Genomic DNA, 13,766 nt, shown 5'->3' with positions numbered 1-13,766 from the left:
TAAAAAATTTATAAATAAATAAATATATATATATATATATATATATATATATATATATATTTATTGTAAAAAAAAATGTTTAATGATTTATAACAAAAGGTTATAGGAGATTATATATTTCAAACAAAGTTTGTTATTGGATAAGGCTAATATGGTAAAGTATTTTAAGGAAAGAACTAAAAGACTGGCGAAATAGTGGCCATTAAATAATTAGATAAGATTATATTTGATTAAGATACATTCTTTAAGCAATAAATTGAAAATGAAATTTATGCATTAAAAAAAGTAAATAATTAAAATGTTGTTAGCTTTAAAGATTTTATTTAAACAAATGAAAGCTGTTATATTATATAAGAATATTGCTAAAATGGAGAATTAAAATAATTTACAAGGCAATATGATAACAATACAAACTTTTAATAAAATGGTAATATATATTGATATTAATATATATATATATATAATTATAAATATTTTTTTATATATATATATATATATATATATATATATATATATATATTTATCCTTATCCTTATCATTATTTAAATATTTTATCTATCTAATTAGAATAGATTTGTTAAGAATTTGCAAAATAAATTATTTCAGGAATGTTAGCTTTGAATTAAAGTGGAATAGTACATAGAGATTTAAAACCTGCTAATATTTTAATACACTAAGGTATTTGTAAAATTGCTGATTTTGGATTTGCTAAAAATAAGGACTCTATAAATATGTATAATTCTATTGTCGGTTCTCCTTATTATATGTCTCCTTAAATATTAAATAAAGAAAAATATACATATAAATGTGATGTATGGAGTTTTGGTATGATTTATTATGAAATTTTATTTAAAAGACTTCCTTATATTGCAAATTCCGAAGAAGAATTATATAAATTAATTATTTCTTAGCCTATTAATTTTAATGAATTATCTTTAAGTTAGTTATCTAAAAAATTATTAGAAAGATCTTTGTAAATTAAAGAAGATAATAGAGCTAGTTGGTACGAATTATTAGATATAATTAATAGATTTAATGATTAAAATACAATATAAATTAAAATGTCTGGAATTTAAGTATAATAATAATCAGTTTAAAGGTTTATATAAATAATCAATAATATATATATATATATATATATATATATATATATATATATATATATATATATTTATATATATATAAATAAATATATACATTTTTAGTTTATTAAAAAACTTTATTATATAATAAATGATTAAATGAAATAAAATATGATTAATATTAATATTAATATTAATATATATGGATTAAAAATAATATAAATATATAAAAAAAAAATAAGAAAAAGAGAAATATTTTCAAATTATAAAAATACAGAAGTTGTTGATATTCAAAAAGAAATACATAAAAATAGAGCTGAATTACTTTATGTGTTTTTTATGGGATTAAATTTATATGAATAATAAAATATTTTTATAGAATTTATTGATTAAGATATTGTAATAAAAAGCGAATTATGTATTTGTTAAAATTTAATTTTATAATCTTTCGTTTTAAAAGATAAATACAAATAATTTTGTTAATAAGAAAGTGTAAAAAATTAAAATTCTTTTCAAAATATATTGAATAATATAGAAAATGAACATTAAAATTATATTGAGTTTTAATAAGATGTTATTTTAAATACAAACTTAAATATAAATAATTTTAAAGAAAATATTGAAGAAATACTAATAAAAATTATAGGAAGTGTAAATATTTAAAAGTTTGAAAAAAGTTTTAATAATTATAATAATAATAATAATAATAATAATAATAATAATAATAGTAATAATAGTAATAATAGTAATAATATTAAAAACAGTTCTTGTTTTAGATAAATATTAAATTTTTTTGATTTTGCTATTGAATATGTCAAAGTCAAGAAGAAAAGTAAAAATATAATTAATGATGATTTTGAAGATATTTTTAATTAAAGAAATTGTATTTTAGATTTAAATTAATTATATTAATAAGTATTTAATTAGTTAAAAATTTTAAATAAGTGAAAAAATTAATTGTTAATTATTTTGTAGAAATATATATTTTTAAATATTTTTATATAAATATAAAGATATTTATGATATTTATATTTAATTATATATATATTAATTTATAAAAAAAAATACATTTTTATATGAAATAAAATAAATATAAGATTTATTATTATATAATCCATTATATTTTTTATTATGTTTATTATTAATTTTAACTATTATTTTTATTTTATTTTTTTATATAAAAAAGGAAATATAATATAATAATATAACTATTTATTATTAATAAATACCAAAATATTTTAAAATAATAATTTTAAAAATTATATTTATTTTTAATCATATAAATATCTAAATATATAATTATTTATTTATAAAGTGTAATAAATATATTTTTTTTTTAAAACTTATATTTTTATATACCTTTATTTTGTAAAAACGATATCTCTAATTTAATTTTAAAAGTAAAATAAATTATAGTTAGATTAGTATAATTATAAAAAAAATTATATTTTTTTTAATAATTGATATTAAATATTATTAATTAAATAAAATATAAATATAATATATAAATAATATATATATATACACATCCATATTTAATATAAATTTAGATATAATTAAAATAAATACCTTTATAACAAAATATTTATTTTAAAAAAAAATAAAAAACATAAATTATATAAAAAATAAAGGAAAAAAAATTAAATAAAAAATTATCAAAAAATGTCTTAATCACGTGAAGAATTAATTTATTTAGCTAAAGTAAATGAATAATGCGAAAGATTTGAAGACATGTTATCAAACATGAAACAAGTCGTCAAACTAGACTAAGAGCTTTCCATTGAAGAGCGTAATTTACTCTCTGTTGCTTACAAAAATTCTGTCGGATCTCGCAGAACTGCTTGGCGCGCCATTTCTTCAATTGAATAAAAAGAAGAATCAAAAGGATCAAAAAACATTAATCTTCTACGTGAATACAAAAAGAAAATCGAATAAGAATTATCATAATTTTGTAATGATATTTTAGAACTTTTAGACTCTCATTTAGTTCCAAAATCTAAAGTAAATTTATTTGTTTAATTTAATTTTTAATTATATATTATTTATATTATATTTAGACTAATTGAAGGAAAAGTATTCTTTTTAAAAATGAAAGGAGATTATTATAGATATATTGCTAGAATATGCATCTGGATAAACCCATGATTAAGCCGCTAATGGAGCTTTAGATGCCTATTAAAAAGCTTCAGATATTGCTAATAAAGATTTAAATACTACTCATCCTATAAGATTGGGATTAGCCTTGAATTTCTCAGTTTTTTATTATGAAGTTATGAATGATCCCTCTAAAGCTTGTAATTTAGCTAAATAGGCTTTTGACGAAGCTATTGCAGACATTGAACATATTGAAGAAGATTAATATAAAGATGCAACAACTATTATGTAATTAATTAGAGATAATTTAACTCTTTGGACATCGGAACTTTAAAATGATGAAGAAGATGCATAAGTAGAAAACATTTGAAAATTGCTTTCTTATAGATATTTAAAAGTTATATATATTATACGTGTTCGGGAGAAGAAGAATATTGGTCTATAAAATATTTACATATTTTGTTTTAAATATGTATTTTATTTATATAGTCCTTTTTTTTCTATCTCTCTTTTTTTAATAAATTTTATATATATAAAGTATATATTTATATATAAAAAAAGAAAATTAAATATTTTAAAAAAATAATTATTTATTTATATATATATATAAATATATATATATATTTATTTATATATATATATAAATATAAATATATTTATATTTATATATATAAGATTTTTTTATTTTCTTTTTATTTACTTAAAATAAAATATTATTTTTTATATAATTTATTATCACTTTTATATATTTTAATTTAAATATTTTTTATTTTAATAAAAAAGCCGACAACCGGGTTTGAACCGGTGACCTTCTGCTTACGAGGCAGATACAATAACCACTATGCTATGCCGGCTACTTTTTCATTTAATATCAAATATACTTTAATTTAAATTTGATAAAAATATTTCTCTTTTATAATATAGATATATTTTTTTTGAATATCATAAAATTATATTATATTAAAAATTACTTATATATTGCTTTTTTTTTGTATATGTATAAAAAAATAATTAATTTTTTTTATTTATATTTCAAATAAATTACAAACAATAAATTTAATTCATATATAAATATTTTTATAAATATTTTTTTTTTTAATTAATTAAATAAAATTATTTTTATTTTATAAAATAATTAATATTAATAGTTTTTTTATATATATTAAAATCATATAACCTAATTATTGATTATATTTATTTCATTTTGTTTTTTCAAGAAGCTTAATTTGATTTCTATATAATAAAATTAATTTAAAAAAATAAAGTTTAACATATTTTATTAAAAAATTATTTTTTATATATATTTCTTAAATAACCTATTTGACTATTTTTTTTATTTATTTAAGATATTACAATATATCAAAATTAAAAAAGCATATATAATTATAAATAATTAAGAAAAAAATAAAATAAATGACAGAATAATATACAGCAATATAAGTATAATTTATAAAAATATATTAAAAATATAAAAAATAAAAAATAGGCATCAATAATTGAATGGAAATAATGTGAATTAGACAATACAAAAATAATATATACAATAGAAGTTTAGAAAACTAACGGTACAAAATGGTAATTAAAGAAGAGATATAAAGAATTTGATGAATTAAATAAAAATATTAAAAAGCTCTATGCAAATATTCCAGCAATGCCAGGAAAAACATTATTTAAAATAAAAGATAATAGTGAAATCGACAAAAGAAAATAAGGTCTAGATACTTTTTTAAAATAAATAGTATAAAGACCCGATATTTTCCATTCTGAGTTTTTAAATTAATTTTTAGAAGTAATTTTTAAGAAAAAATAAAAATAATATATATAATCACACATATATATATAAAATAATATATATATATATATATATATATATATATATATATATATTCATTATAAGATTGATTAACACACAACAGACTAATCAATAAATCCACCAAAATTATTAGGTGAATTAACAGGTTTTATTCATGGCGTTAGAGATTTCCATTATGAATCTAACACTGGTATACTTTTTTATTTTAAAAATAAAAAAAATAGATAAATAAAATCAAATAGGTTTACTTTTTGTATTATGTGGAGATATGAATGTGGCTTCTAGAATGGATGCTTATTTGACAAATATGAAAATGCCATGGGAAAAAGAATAACCTTAAACATTATTATCTGTAGGTACTTTAGAATGTTGGATATAATAATAAAAATCGGATAAATTTTAATTTGATAGAGTTTGGAGTTTAGCTTATCCTTCTTAAGCTATTTGTATGCATTGGGAGCCTATTTCTTAGATTCTAACTATTGGGTTTATATTATTTTTTATTATTATTATTTAATATTATTTTTTATTTATTTTTTTAGATTAGATGAAGGAAAAATTCATTAAATAAAAGTTCCATAAGATTATTAATTTTTAAGATTTGAAAAAGTTAATAATTTTTTTATTAAAAAAATAAAAATAAAATAAAATATAATATAATTAAAAAGGTATTAGAATATTAACCTCATGAATATAGAATTATGGGAGTACATTATGATAATATTAATGATATAATATATACATGTTCAGAAGACAAAACAATAAAAACAATTGAAAATAACTAATGCATAAATGGTAATAATTTTTTTTTTATATATATATATTGTTAAAATTATTAATGTTTTTTTTTAGTTTTAAAGCATAGTGATACTGGATTAACTTGTATGTTAGCAGATAAAGAATTTAAAAGATTGTTTGTTTCAAATCGTTCAGGAAACATTTATATTTATAGCATTTCTTCTATTAATCCGGAATTATTAATTACAGTTTAAACAATTTAAAAAGGAACTATAAGAGGATTAACAATTGATTTAGTGAAGAATTATTTGTTTACAGGCGGCTTTGATGATGGGGAAATTTGTGTCTTTGATATTGAAAAACCTGGAAAAGTGATATATATATATGAATATATATAAATAAAAATATATATATATATATATATAAATATATATATATACATATATATATTTATATATATTTATTTCTTTTTTTAGGAAAAATTTGCTAAATTATCTGCTAGTTTAGTTGGAAAAAAAAAAGTGAGATCTATTTAATGGTCAACAAGTAGAAGCGAAATTTATGTCGGGACATATGACGGTACTATAACTATATGGAATGCTAAAAAAGGATAGCCTATATGTATATATATATATTATTTTTTTCAGATATAAATATAAATAAAAATTAGATGTAATGAAAGGACATAATCATGAAATTACTAAATTATAATGGTTTGAAAGTAATAATATGTTAGTAAGTAGTGCTAAGGAGAAATCTATAAAGGTATTATTTATCTATAATATCATTGTTTTATATTTTTTTAAGTTTTGGTAAATGCCTAAAGAGTGGAGAGATAAACTAATTGAATAATAAGAAGAAAAGCTTCTTTAAGAAGTTGTATAAACCTAAAATTTCTTAAAAGCAAAAGAACAAATTAAAAAAGTTGATGAAGATTCTGACGAAGATGATTTAGCTGGATGGCATTAATATTGATTCTTTTTTTTTTTATAAAGAAAAATAAAAAAATAGTTATATATTTTTATATGTATGAAAATATAAAAAATAATATTATTTTTAAGAATATGAACAAACAAAAATATATTTGCCTTTTTATAAAAAAAAAAAATATTTATATTTATAAATTTATTTATATATATATATATTTTTTTTAAGAGGAAAATAATTATTATATTTATTAGAATACTCATTTAAATATGTTTAGTTTTAATTAAGAAATAGTGATTGGCATAGAATTTTATGTTGTTAATTTATAATTATTATTTAAGTTAATTTAATTAAAATTTTTTTTATTTGCAAAATTAAAATTTTATTAAGAATTTTACATCTATCTTGTATATTCAGAATAATAATTTCTTTCATCATTAACTATTTCAGTTGATTTTATTAAATCACTACTATCTCTAATATATAATTGAATAAATTATATATAATTTAAATTTAATTAAATTTTATATAAAATATATTATAATATAATTTTTATATATATTTTTATTTACGTAAAAATATTTAAATTTGAACTTTTATTTTTTTATTTATTTTTTAAATAATTTTAAATATGTATTTGGTTTTGTTAGGTCTAATATTCTATTTCTTATATTTTTTATTTTTATTCTTAAATTTGCTATTTTTTTTGTTTAATTAATATTTAAAATTTATAATAAAATTACCTTTTTATGCATTTATTTTTAATCTTATAAATAATTTAATTTTTATATTAAATTAGTATTAGCCTCTTCTAATTTTTAAGTTCTTTAACTTAATTCTAAAATTACTTTTTGCAATTATTATATTTTATTATTTTCCATAACCTATTCATGTTTTCTCAAAATACTAATTAATATACTGTTTTTATTATTTTCATTAATTTATCCACTTTTGTTAGTTTTTTAAAAGTTTTTAAAATTTTATTTTAAATAAGATTTTTTCTTATTTTGACTTTCATTTATTTCTTCCTAAAGTGAAAGTTGCTTTGTGTGTTTATTTTTATTATTTTCATGATTTTTGTTAATTCCTTCGTTATATATTTACAAAAATTGATATTATTATTATTATTATTATTATTATTATTATTATTATTATTATTATTATTATTATTATTATTATTATTACTATTATTCATTTAAATAGTTATTATTTACAATATTTGTATTATTATATTAATTATTTTATTATTAATAAGTCTCGCTTTTAGAATGTGCATGTGATATTTTTCCTTTTTCTTCATGTTTACTCATATTCTTTTCGATATATAATGAATTTTTCGAAGAAAAAACATTTAAATTATCTATTGAACTTGCTTAGTCGCCTGCATATTCTATAATGGTTTATAAAGACATTTATTTAGTGGGATTTTTATGTAAATATTCAAATTTGTTCGGTATTTTTAAACCGAAATAAAATTGGTTATTACTATTATTTATATCCAATTAAAAGAAATCTTATTCAATAGGTTCTATTATTTGCTATTTTCCATCGTTTTATAGCTTTTACATAATCTATATTGTTTTACTTGTGTCCTCTTGTAAGTAGTTTATTTGTTTGTGTTATATTTATTATTACTATATTTATTATTATTTAATAAATTTTTATTGATTTAGATTTTATTATTTGTTATATTATTATTCAAATTCTAATATTGTGTCTATACTGTCAAATTATGATTATGTTCTGCGATGCATTATATTTTGCTTTTATTACATATGTTATTACATTAATTAATTTTATGGGAAATTAGATAGCATTTATAATTTTTAATGAAAATCCATATATTTTTTAAGTTTTTTTTTATCTCTCTATATTTATTATTTTTTTTTTATTTTATTTTTTTTATTTTTTTTCTTTTATTTTTTTTATTATTTTTTAAATGAATGCTTATTTAAATTTTTTTCTTTAATATTTAATAAAAAACAATATTAAAATTACATTAATATTAATAATATAATTAAAATAAATAAATATATATATATATATATATATATATATATATATATATATACATTTAAAAATTAACTCATAAGTAAATTATAATAATTTTTATTTATATTTTTATTAATCAAACAACAAATAAAATTAATCATAATTTCTTTTTTTTATTTTAATAAATTAAAAAAAAAATATTAATATATAAATAAATTTATATGTATCAGTTATTTTTAAAAAGAATTTTTGTTAGAATTAAATCATTTTTTATTTAATTATTATTATTATTAATATTTTATTTTTATATCAATTATTCTTCATCACATATTAACTATTAAAGTTTCTATTATTCAAATTCTATATTTGAATTAATAATGTTTTAAATTTATTTTTCTTTTTCTTTTTATTTTCTTTATAAATATTATCCTTTTTAAAATAAATCATTCAATTAATTTTTAATTTACAAATTTTTTTAGAAACACCTATAATTATTTTATTCATATTAATTTAATTATTATTATTCCTAGAAATATTATTCTTCTAAAATATCTAAATTTTATGTTAAAATAGGTTTTATTCCATACGTAAATAATTCAATTGTAGGTATTTCAAATCTTCCTTATTAAATAAATAAAGGATTAGGATTTTGATTTTTATGTATTTATATATTTTCAGTTTCAAAAATTTATTCTTTAAGTTTTGATTATTCTTATATTTTAATTTTTTGATTTATATATTAAGATTCATTCAAATCATAATTTATTTAACTTTAATTTGCTATTTTAAAATTTTACGTAAGACTATTTTTTAAAGATTTTTAATTTTAATTTTATATTTTTGTTTGCTTATTAGTTATTTTTTCGAATAATTTTAATTAATTTATATGATTCTATTTTATAGATGGAATGGCTTTTTTATTTTCTTGACTTATATTTTTGTTATTTTTATAAAATGTATTCATAATATTATTTAATTTAAACTTGTTTTTTTTCTTTCTTATATTTATTTTAAATAATTAATTTAGTTTTAAAATCAAATATTTATAAAATTATAAATAATAAATTTTGTAAAAAAATAAATAAAAAAAGTTTTTATTAATAATGTAAAAAAATTGCTTTAGAATATTAATTTTTATATCTTACCTATAAGAATAAATGAATTTTAAAATACATATTAGTTTATTATTATACTTCTAAATAAAATATATATGTATTTATATATTATCTTTATTACTATATATTGCCATTAATAATTAATATATTATTAATTAAAGGAAAATCATATAAAATTTATATATAGAAATAAACACAATATATATATAAACAAAAAAATTCGAAATATATTTTATTAAAAAATAAAGTGTTTATATAAAAATATCAAAAAAATATAAAAAATGGGCATATATATGAACAAACCAAATACATAAAAATATACTATTCATGGAAAATTGAATAAAATATAATATGCTGTTTCATCTATGTAAGGTAATTAAAAATAATAATAATAAAAATTTATACATTAAAAATAAATATACTTGAAATACATTTTTTTATATAAATATAAAAAAAGGATGGAGAAACCATATGGAAGATGCTCACATATGCCTCCCAGATCTAACATAAGATGTTCAATTATATGGTGTTTTGGACGGACATGGAGGCTTCGAAGTATCAAAATTCGTTGAAGTAAATTTTGCAAAGTATTTATTAAAATCCAGTTCATTCTAAATTAAAGACTATGAAAATGCTTTAAAAGAAACATTTTTGAAAATGGATGAACTGTTAGAAAGTAATGAAGGTTAAAAATAATTAATTGAAATCTTAGAATAAAAAGACAAAAATAAAAAAAATAGTAATGCAGGTTGTACTGCCAATATAGTTTTAATTGCAAACCAAAATTTGTATGTAGCAAATGCAGGAGATGCAAGAGCATGTAATATTTATTTATATATATATATAAATAAATTAATATATATGTATATATATATATATATATAATTAAATATATATATACATATATATATAAATATTTACTTATTTTTTTATATATATTTATAATTATATGCATATATTTTTATTTATTAGTATTATATTCTAATGGATAACCTGTTAGAATGAGCGAAGATCATAAACCCGAAAATTAATAGGAATTAGAAAGAATTTTATAGGCTGGAGGAAATGTTTATGACGGAAGAGTGAACGGAAATTTAAATTTATCAAGGGCAATAGGTGATTTGTAATATAAAAACAATAAAAATTTGACTGTTGATAAATAATTAATTATTGCAGTCCCTGATATAAAAGTGAAAAAAATCGAAAAAGAAGATAAGTTTATTATTATTGGATGTGATGGAGTTTGGGAAACTTTAAGTGATAAAAAAATATGTAGAATTTGTGACACATAATTATAAAACGGAATCGGAGCCGAAAAAATTGTCGAAGAATTGCTTGATTTAATGATTGCTCCAGATACTTTAAGTAATTTTATTATATTTATTTTAATTATTTTTTGTTTTGTTTTAAATAAAGGCGGATGTGGATGTGATAATATGACTATTATGTTAATAACTCTTAATTAATGAAATAATTAACTCTATTTTTTAGTTATTTGTTTATAAAATAATGTAAAAATTTTTTAATTAAATAGTTTTATATATTTTAAATTTGTAAAGAGAAAAATTAATAATTAAATTTATAACAAATCTATTAAATGGATATATATTAGAAAATGTATTAATTAAAAATATATTAATTTTTTATTAATAATTTTTACTTTTATTATTATTTTTTTGTTTTATTAAATAATTAAACAAATATTAATAGATATTTAAATATTTAATTTATTATTTAATTATTTTTGGTTTAATTATTTAGAATATTTTATTAAATATTATCTAATTAATATATTACTTTTATAATAAAGAAATAAAAAAATTAATATTTTTAAATATATACATAAACTAATAATATAAAAAAAATACATTTTAAGTTACAAAAATTATATTTGTTTACAATATTAATGAAAATATACGAGTTTATATATATTAAATTGTTACTATTTTTCATTTAAAAATAATTATTAAAATTAATATTTTTTAAATAAAATATATTGTTATAAGAATACTATTCTATATATAAATTAAATTTATAAGAATTAATATATATAGTTGATTAATGTAATTGAATGCTTTAGAAGACTTTTTTATAGAATTTTTTATTAAATTTTAATATAATTGTTATTATTTTTTTATTTGTATCTAAAAATTATTTTTTTAAAAAAAATAAAATAATTAATCAGATTTTACATTTAGTTTTTTAAATTTTGTTTTCGTTTTTTTCTAAAATTTAATAAATATTTTAATTTTCTTTATTATTTTCTTATTAAAAGTTTTATTATAATTAGATATTTTGTTAATATTGTTAATTTTATTATTTTGGAAAAATTTTTTAGGAATCTTAAGAAAATTATATGGCAAGTTAACATTGTTTATCAAATTCAATTCCATTATATTTTTTTAAATTATTTAAATTAGGAAAAATATTATCATAGCTTTTCGCAAAAGACAATATTTCTACAGAAACATTAATTATTTCTTATTTATTTAAGTGTAATATTTATCCAATTTAATCCAAAAGTATATTATTTTCAATTTAAACATCAAATTATTCAATTATTTTTAAAGAGACATAAATTATTCCTGCCGCAATTAATTTGTTATTGTATATACTAAGTATTTAATAATTAAAAATCGTTTGTTTATATATATAAATGAAAATATTTTTTAGAAAATCATTATATTCTTGGTTAAATATAAATAAACTGAAATAAAAAGCAATTTATTATATTAATGTATGAAGATTTGTAGATGGAATTTTGAAATCAAGACAATATAATATTTCAAATTCCATATTTTTTAGTTATTACTTAGACAATCTTTTATGAGAAATTTTATCTTGTAATATGTTCAAATTGAAAGGAATTATTTCTTCGAATTTAGAGGCTATAAACATGCATGTAATGCCAATTAAATGCAATTCAGATGGTTGTAATTACCTATATTTTTTAATATTATATTAATGTATATATAATATATAGTAGAAATTATAAATAATTTATATAATATGATATATTTTATTTTAAATAAATTAATTTTAATGGATATATATGATTGAATAATTTAATTATATTTTACTTATATATTTTAATAGAAATAAAAATATTTTATAAAAATACATATATATGTATATGTATATATATATATATATATATATATATATTTAAAAAAAATATAATATCATATATTACCTTTAAGAATTCTAAAAATAATTATCCATTATATTAATGGATAAAGCAAATGTGTTTTCAGTAAATTTATATGTTTTTGTAACTTCTATCATCCAATCTATCATTTTAGCTCTCATTTAATCATTTATATAGTGATTTTAAAGAAATTAACAATTGTTTTATATATCCTGTTTTTTTTATTTTATATATTTAAAATAATAATAAATATAAATGTTTAATAAATAATAAAGGTAAATATATTTAATAATTATATTTTTATATATTTTTTTTTAAATTTAATTTATTTACATTTATATATATTTCTAGATTCTTTTTTAAGTAATGTTTTATATTTTTTTATATGTCAATTTTTTATTCAGACATTTCATAGTATATTGATGTTTTAGATGTTATTAAATGTTTATTAGCTTTTTAATTTTGAGTTTATTCTTGATTACAAATACATAGTTAATTTCCCATTTATTCTCTATAAATAATTAAAATATTATTTATAATTTTTTTTTATTTTATTTTATTATTAAAATATTTATTTAAAATTTTCAATTTAAAAAAATATATATATATTAAACACTACATCGACAAATAAAATAAATAACTTGATTACATTTATAAATGCAAAAAAAGAAAATATTATTATAATATTTTTTTATATAATGATAAAAGATTTAAATTTTTTATTTTTTTAATAATATTTATTATCTTAAATATTTTATATTAAATTTAAAATACTTTAAATAATATTTAATAAAAATTATAACATTAAAAATTTATTTATATTATTATTTTTTTCTAAAAAATTAAATTAAAATATT

General features: G+C 15.2%; 5 protein-coding genes and 1 non-coding gene across 6 annotated transcripts, besides 32 other annotated features; 4 read left to right on the top strand and 2 right to left on the bottom strand. All coding sequences in view use genetic code 6, as the record gives it.

The window, feature by feature from the left end:
• Window positions 1-22: 22 nt before the first annotated feature.
• Window positions 23-60: a microsatellite.
• A 15-nt stretch (window positions 61-75) lies between these two features.
• Window positions 76-2,030, top strand: IMG5_058080 (protein kinase domain protein; the record flags this gene model as incomplete). The annotated part of the gene is made up of 2 exons (XM_004037190.1): window positions 76-427; window positions 568-2,030. The coding sequence occupies 2 exons, from the start codon at window positions 76-78 to the stop codon at window positions 2,028-2,030; spliced, it is 1,815 nt and encodes a 604-aa protein (XP_004037238.1).
• Window positions 431-520: a microsatellite.
• Window positions 1,120-1,196: a microsatellite.
• Window positions 1,257-1,282: a microsatellite.
• Window positions 1,763-1,836: a microsatellite.
• Window positions 2,031-2,198: 168 nt separating the features above from the next.
• Window positions 2,199-2,259: a microsatellite.
• Window positions 2,260-2,563: 304 nt separating this feature from the next.
• Window positions 2,564-2,602: a microsatellite.
• A 70-nt stretch (window positions 2,603-2,672) lies between these two features.
• Window positions 2,673-2,735: a microsatellite.
• Window positions 2,736-2,744: 9 nt separating this feature from the next.
• IMG5_058070 (hypothetical protein) lies at window positions 2,745-3,546 on the top strand (the record flags this gene model as incomplete). The annotated part of the gene is made up of 2 exons (XM_004037189.1): window positions 2,745-3,083; window positions 3,178-3,546. 2 exons carry the CDS (start codon window positions 2,745-2,747, stop codon window positions 3,544-3,546), a joined length of 708 nt encoding a protein of 235 aa, XP_004037237.1.
• A 217-nt stretch (window positions 3,547-3,763) lies between these two features.
• Window positions 3,764-3,849: a microsatellite.
• Window positions 3,772-3,849: a microsatellite.
• Window positions 3,850-3,957: 108 nt separating this feature from the next.
• IMG5_058060 lies at window positions 3,958-4,030 on the bottom strand. Its single transcript has one exon. It is a non-coding gene; the product is annotated as a tRNA-Thr (tRNA).
• A 212-nt stretch (window positions 4,031-4,242) lies between these two features.
• Window positions 4,243-4,267: a microsatellite.
• A 322-nt stretch (window positions 4,268-4,589) lies between these two features.
• Window positions 4,590-6,702, top strand: IMG5_058050 (PX domain protein; the record flags this gene model as incomplete). The annotated part of the gene is made up of 10 exons (XM_004037188.1): window positions 4,590-4,616; window positions 4,663-4,965; window positions 5,074-5,179; window positions 5,232-5,475; window positions 5,532-5,598; window positions 5,658-5,784; window positions 5,842-6,098; window positions 6,204-6,348; window positions 6,398-6,492; window positions 6,535-6,702. The coding sequence occupies 10 exons, from the start codon at window positions 4,590-4,592 to the stop codon at window positions 6,700-6,702; spliced, it is 1,539 nt and encodes a 512-aa protein (XP_004037236.1).
• Window positions 5,008-5,063: a microsatellite.
• Window positions 5,480-5,528: a microsatellite.
• Window positions 6,102-6,187: a microsatellite.
• A 429-nt stretch (window positions 6,703-7,131) lies between the features above and the next one.
• Window positions 7,132-7,213: a microsatellite.
• Window positions 7,146-7,223: a microsatellite.
• Window positions 7,151-7,215: a microsatellite.
• Window positions 7,224-7,766: 543 nt separating the features above from the next.
• Window positions 7,767-7,904: a microsatellite.
• Window positions 7,768-7,846: a microsatellite.
• A 370-nt stretch (window positions 7,905-8,274) lies between the features above and the next one.
• Window positions 8,275-8,303: a microsatellite.
• Window positions 8,279-8,326: a microsatellite.
• Window positions 8,327-8,498: 172 nt separating this feature from the next.
• Window positions 8,499-8,591: a microsatellite.
• Window positions 8,528-8,591: a microsatellite.
• Window positions 8,535-8,591: a microsatellite.
• Window positions 8,537-8,591: a microsatellite.
• A 93-nt stretch (window positions 8,592-8,684) lies between these two features.
• Window positions 8,685-8,725: a microsatellite.
• Window positions 8,726-9,683: 958 nt separating this feature from the next.
• Window positions 9,684-9,731: a microsatellite.
• Window positions 9,732-10,042: 311 nt separating this feature from the next.
• On the top strand, window positions 10,043-11,230 carry IMG5_058040 (protein phosphatase 2c, putative; the record flags this gene model as incomplete). Its single annotated transcript, XM_004037187.1, has 4 exons — window positions 10,043-10,133; window positions 10,219-10,581; window positions 10,734-11,126; window positions 11,178-11,230. 4 exons carry the CDS (start codon window positions 10,043-10,045, stop codon window positions 11,228-11,230), a joined length of 900 nt encoding a protein of 299 aa, XP_004037235.1.
• Window positions 10,583-10,678: a microsatellite.
• Window positions 10,594-10,678: a microsatellite.
• A 138-nt stretch (window positions 11,231-11,368) lies between the features above and the next one.
• Window positions 11,369-11,402: a microsatellite.
• Window positions 11,403-11,448: a microsatellite.
• A 494-nt stretch (window positions 11,449-11,942) lies between these two features.
• IMG5_058030 (n-terminal domain protein) lies at window positions 11,943-13,070 on the bottom strand (the record flags this gene model as incomplete). The annotated part of the gene is made up of 2 exons (XM_004037186.1): window positions 11,943-12,702; window positions 12,955-13,070. 2 exons carry the CDS (start codon window positions 13,068-13,070, stop codon window positions 11,943-11,945), a joined length of 876 nt encoding a protein of 291 aa, XP_004037234.1.
• Window positions 12,883-12,926: a microsatellite.
• Window positions 13,071-13,766: the final 696 nt, after the last annotated feature.

Source organism: Ichthyophthirius multifiliis, assembly GCF_000220395.1.
Source record: "Ichthyophthirius multifiliis unplaced genomic scaffold scaff_1120509250239, whole genome shotgun sequence".
Classification (NCBI taxonomy): domain Eukaryota; phylum Ciliophora; class Oligohymenophorea; order Hymenostomatida; genus Ichthyophthirius; species Ichthyophthirius multifiliis.
Note: the sequence above shows the minus strand (reverse complement) of the source record. Positions and strands in the feature narration are given on the sequence as shown.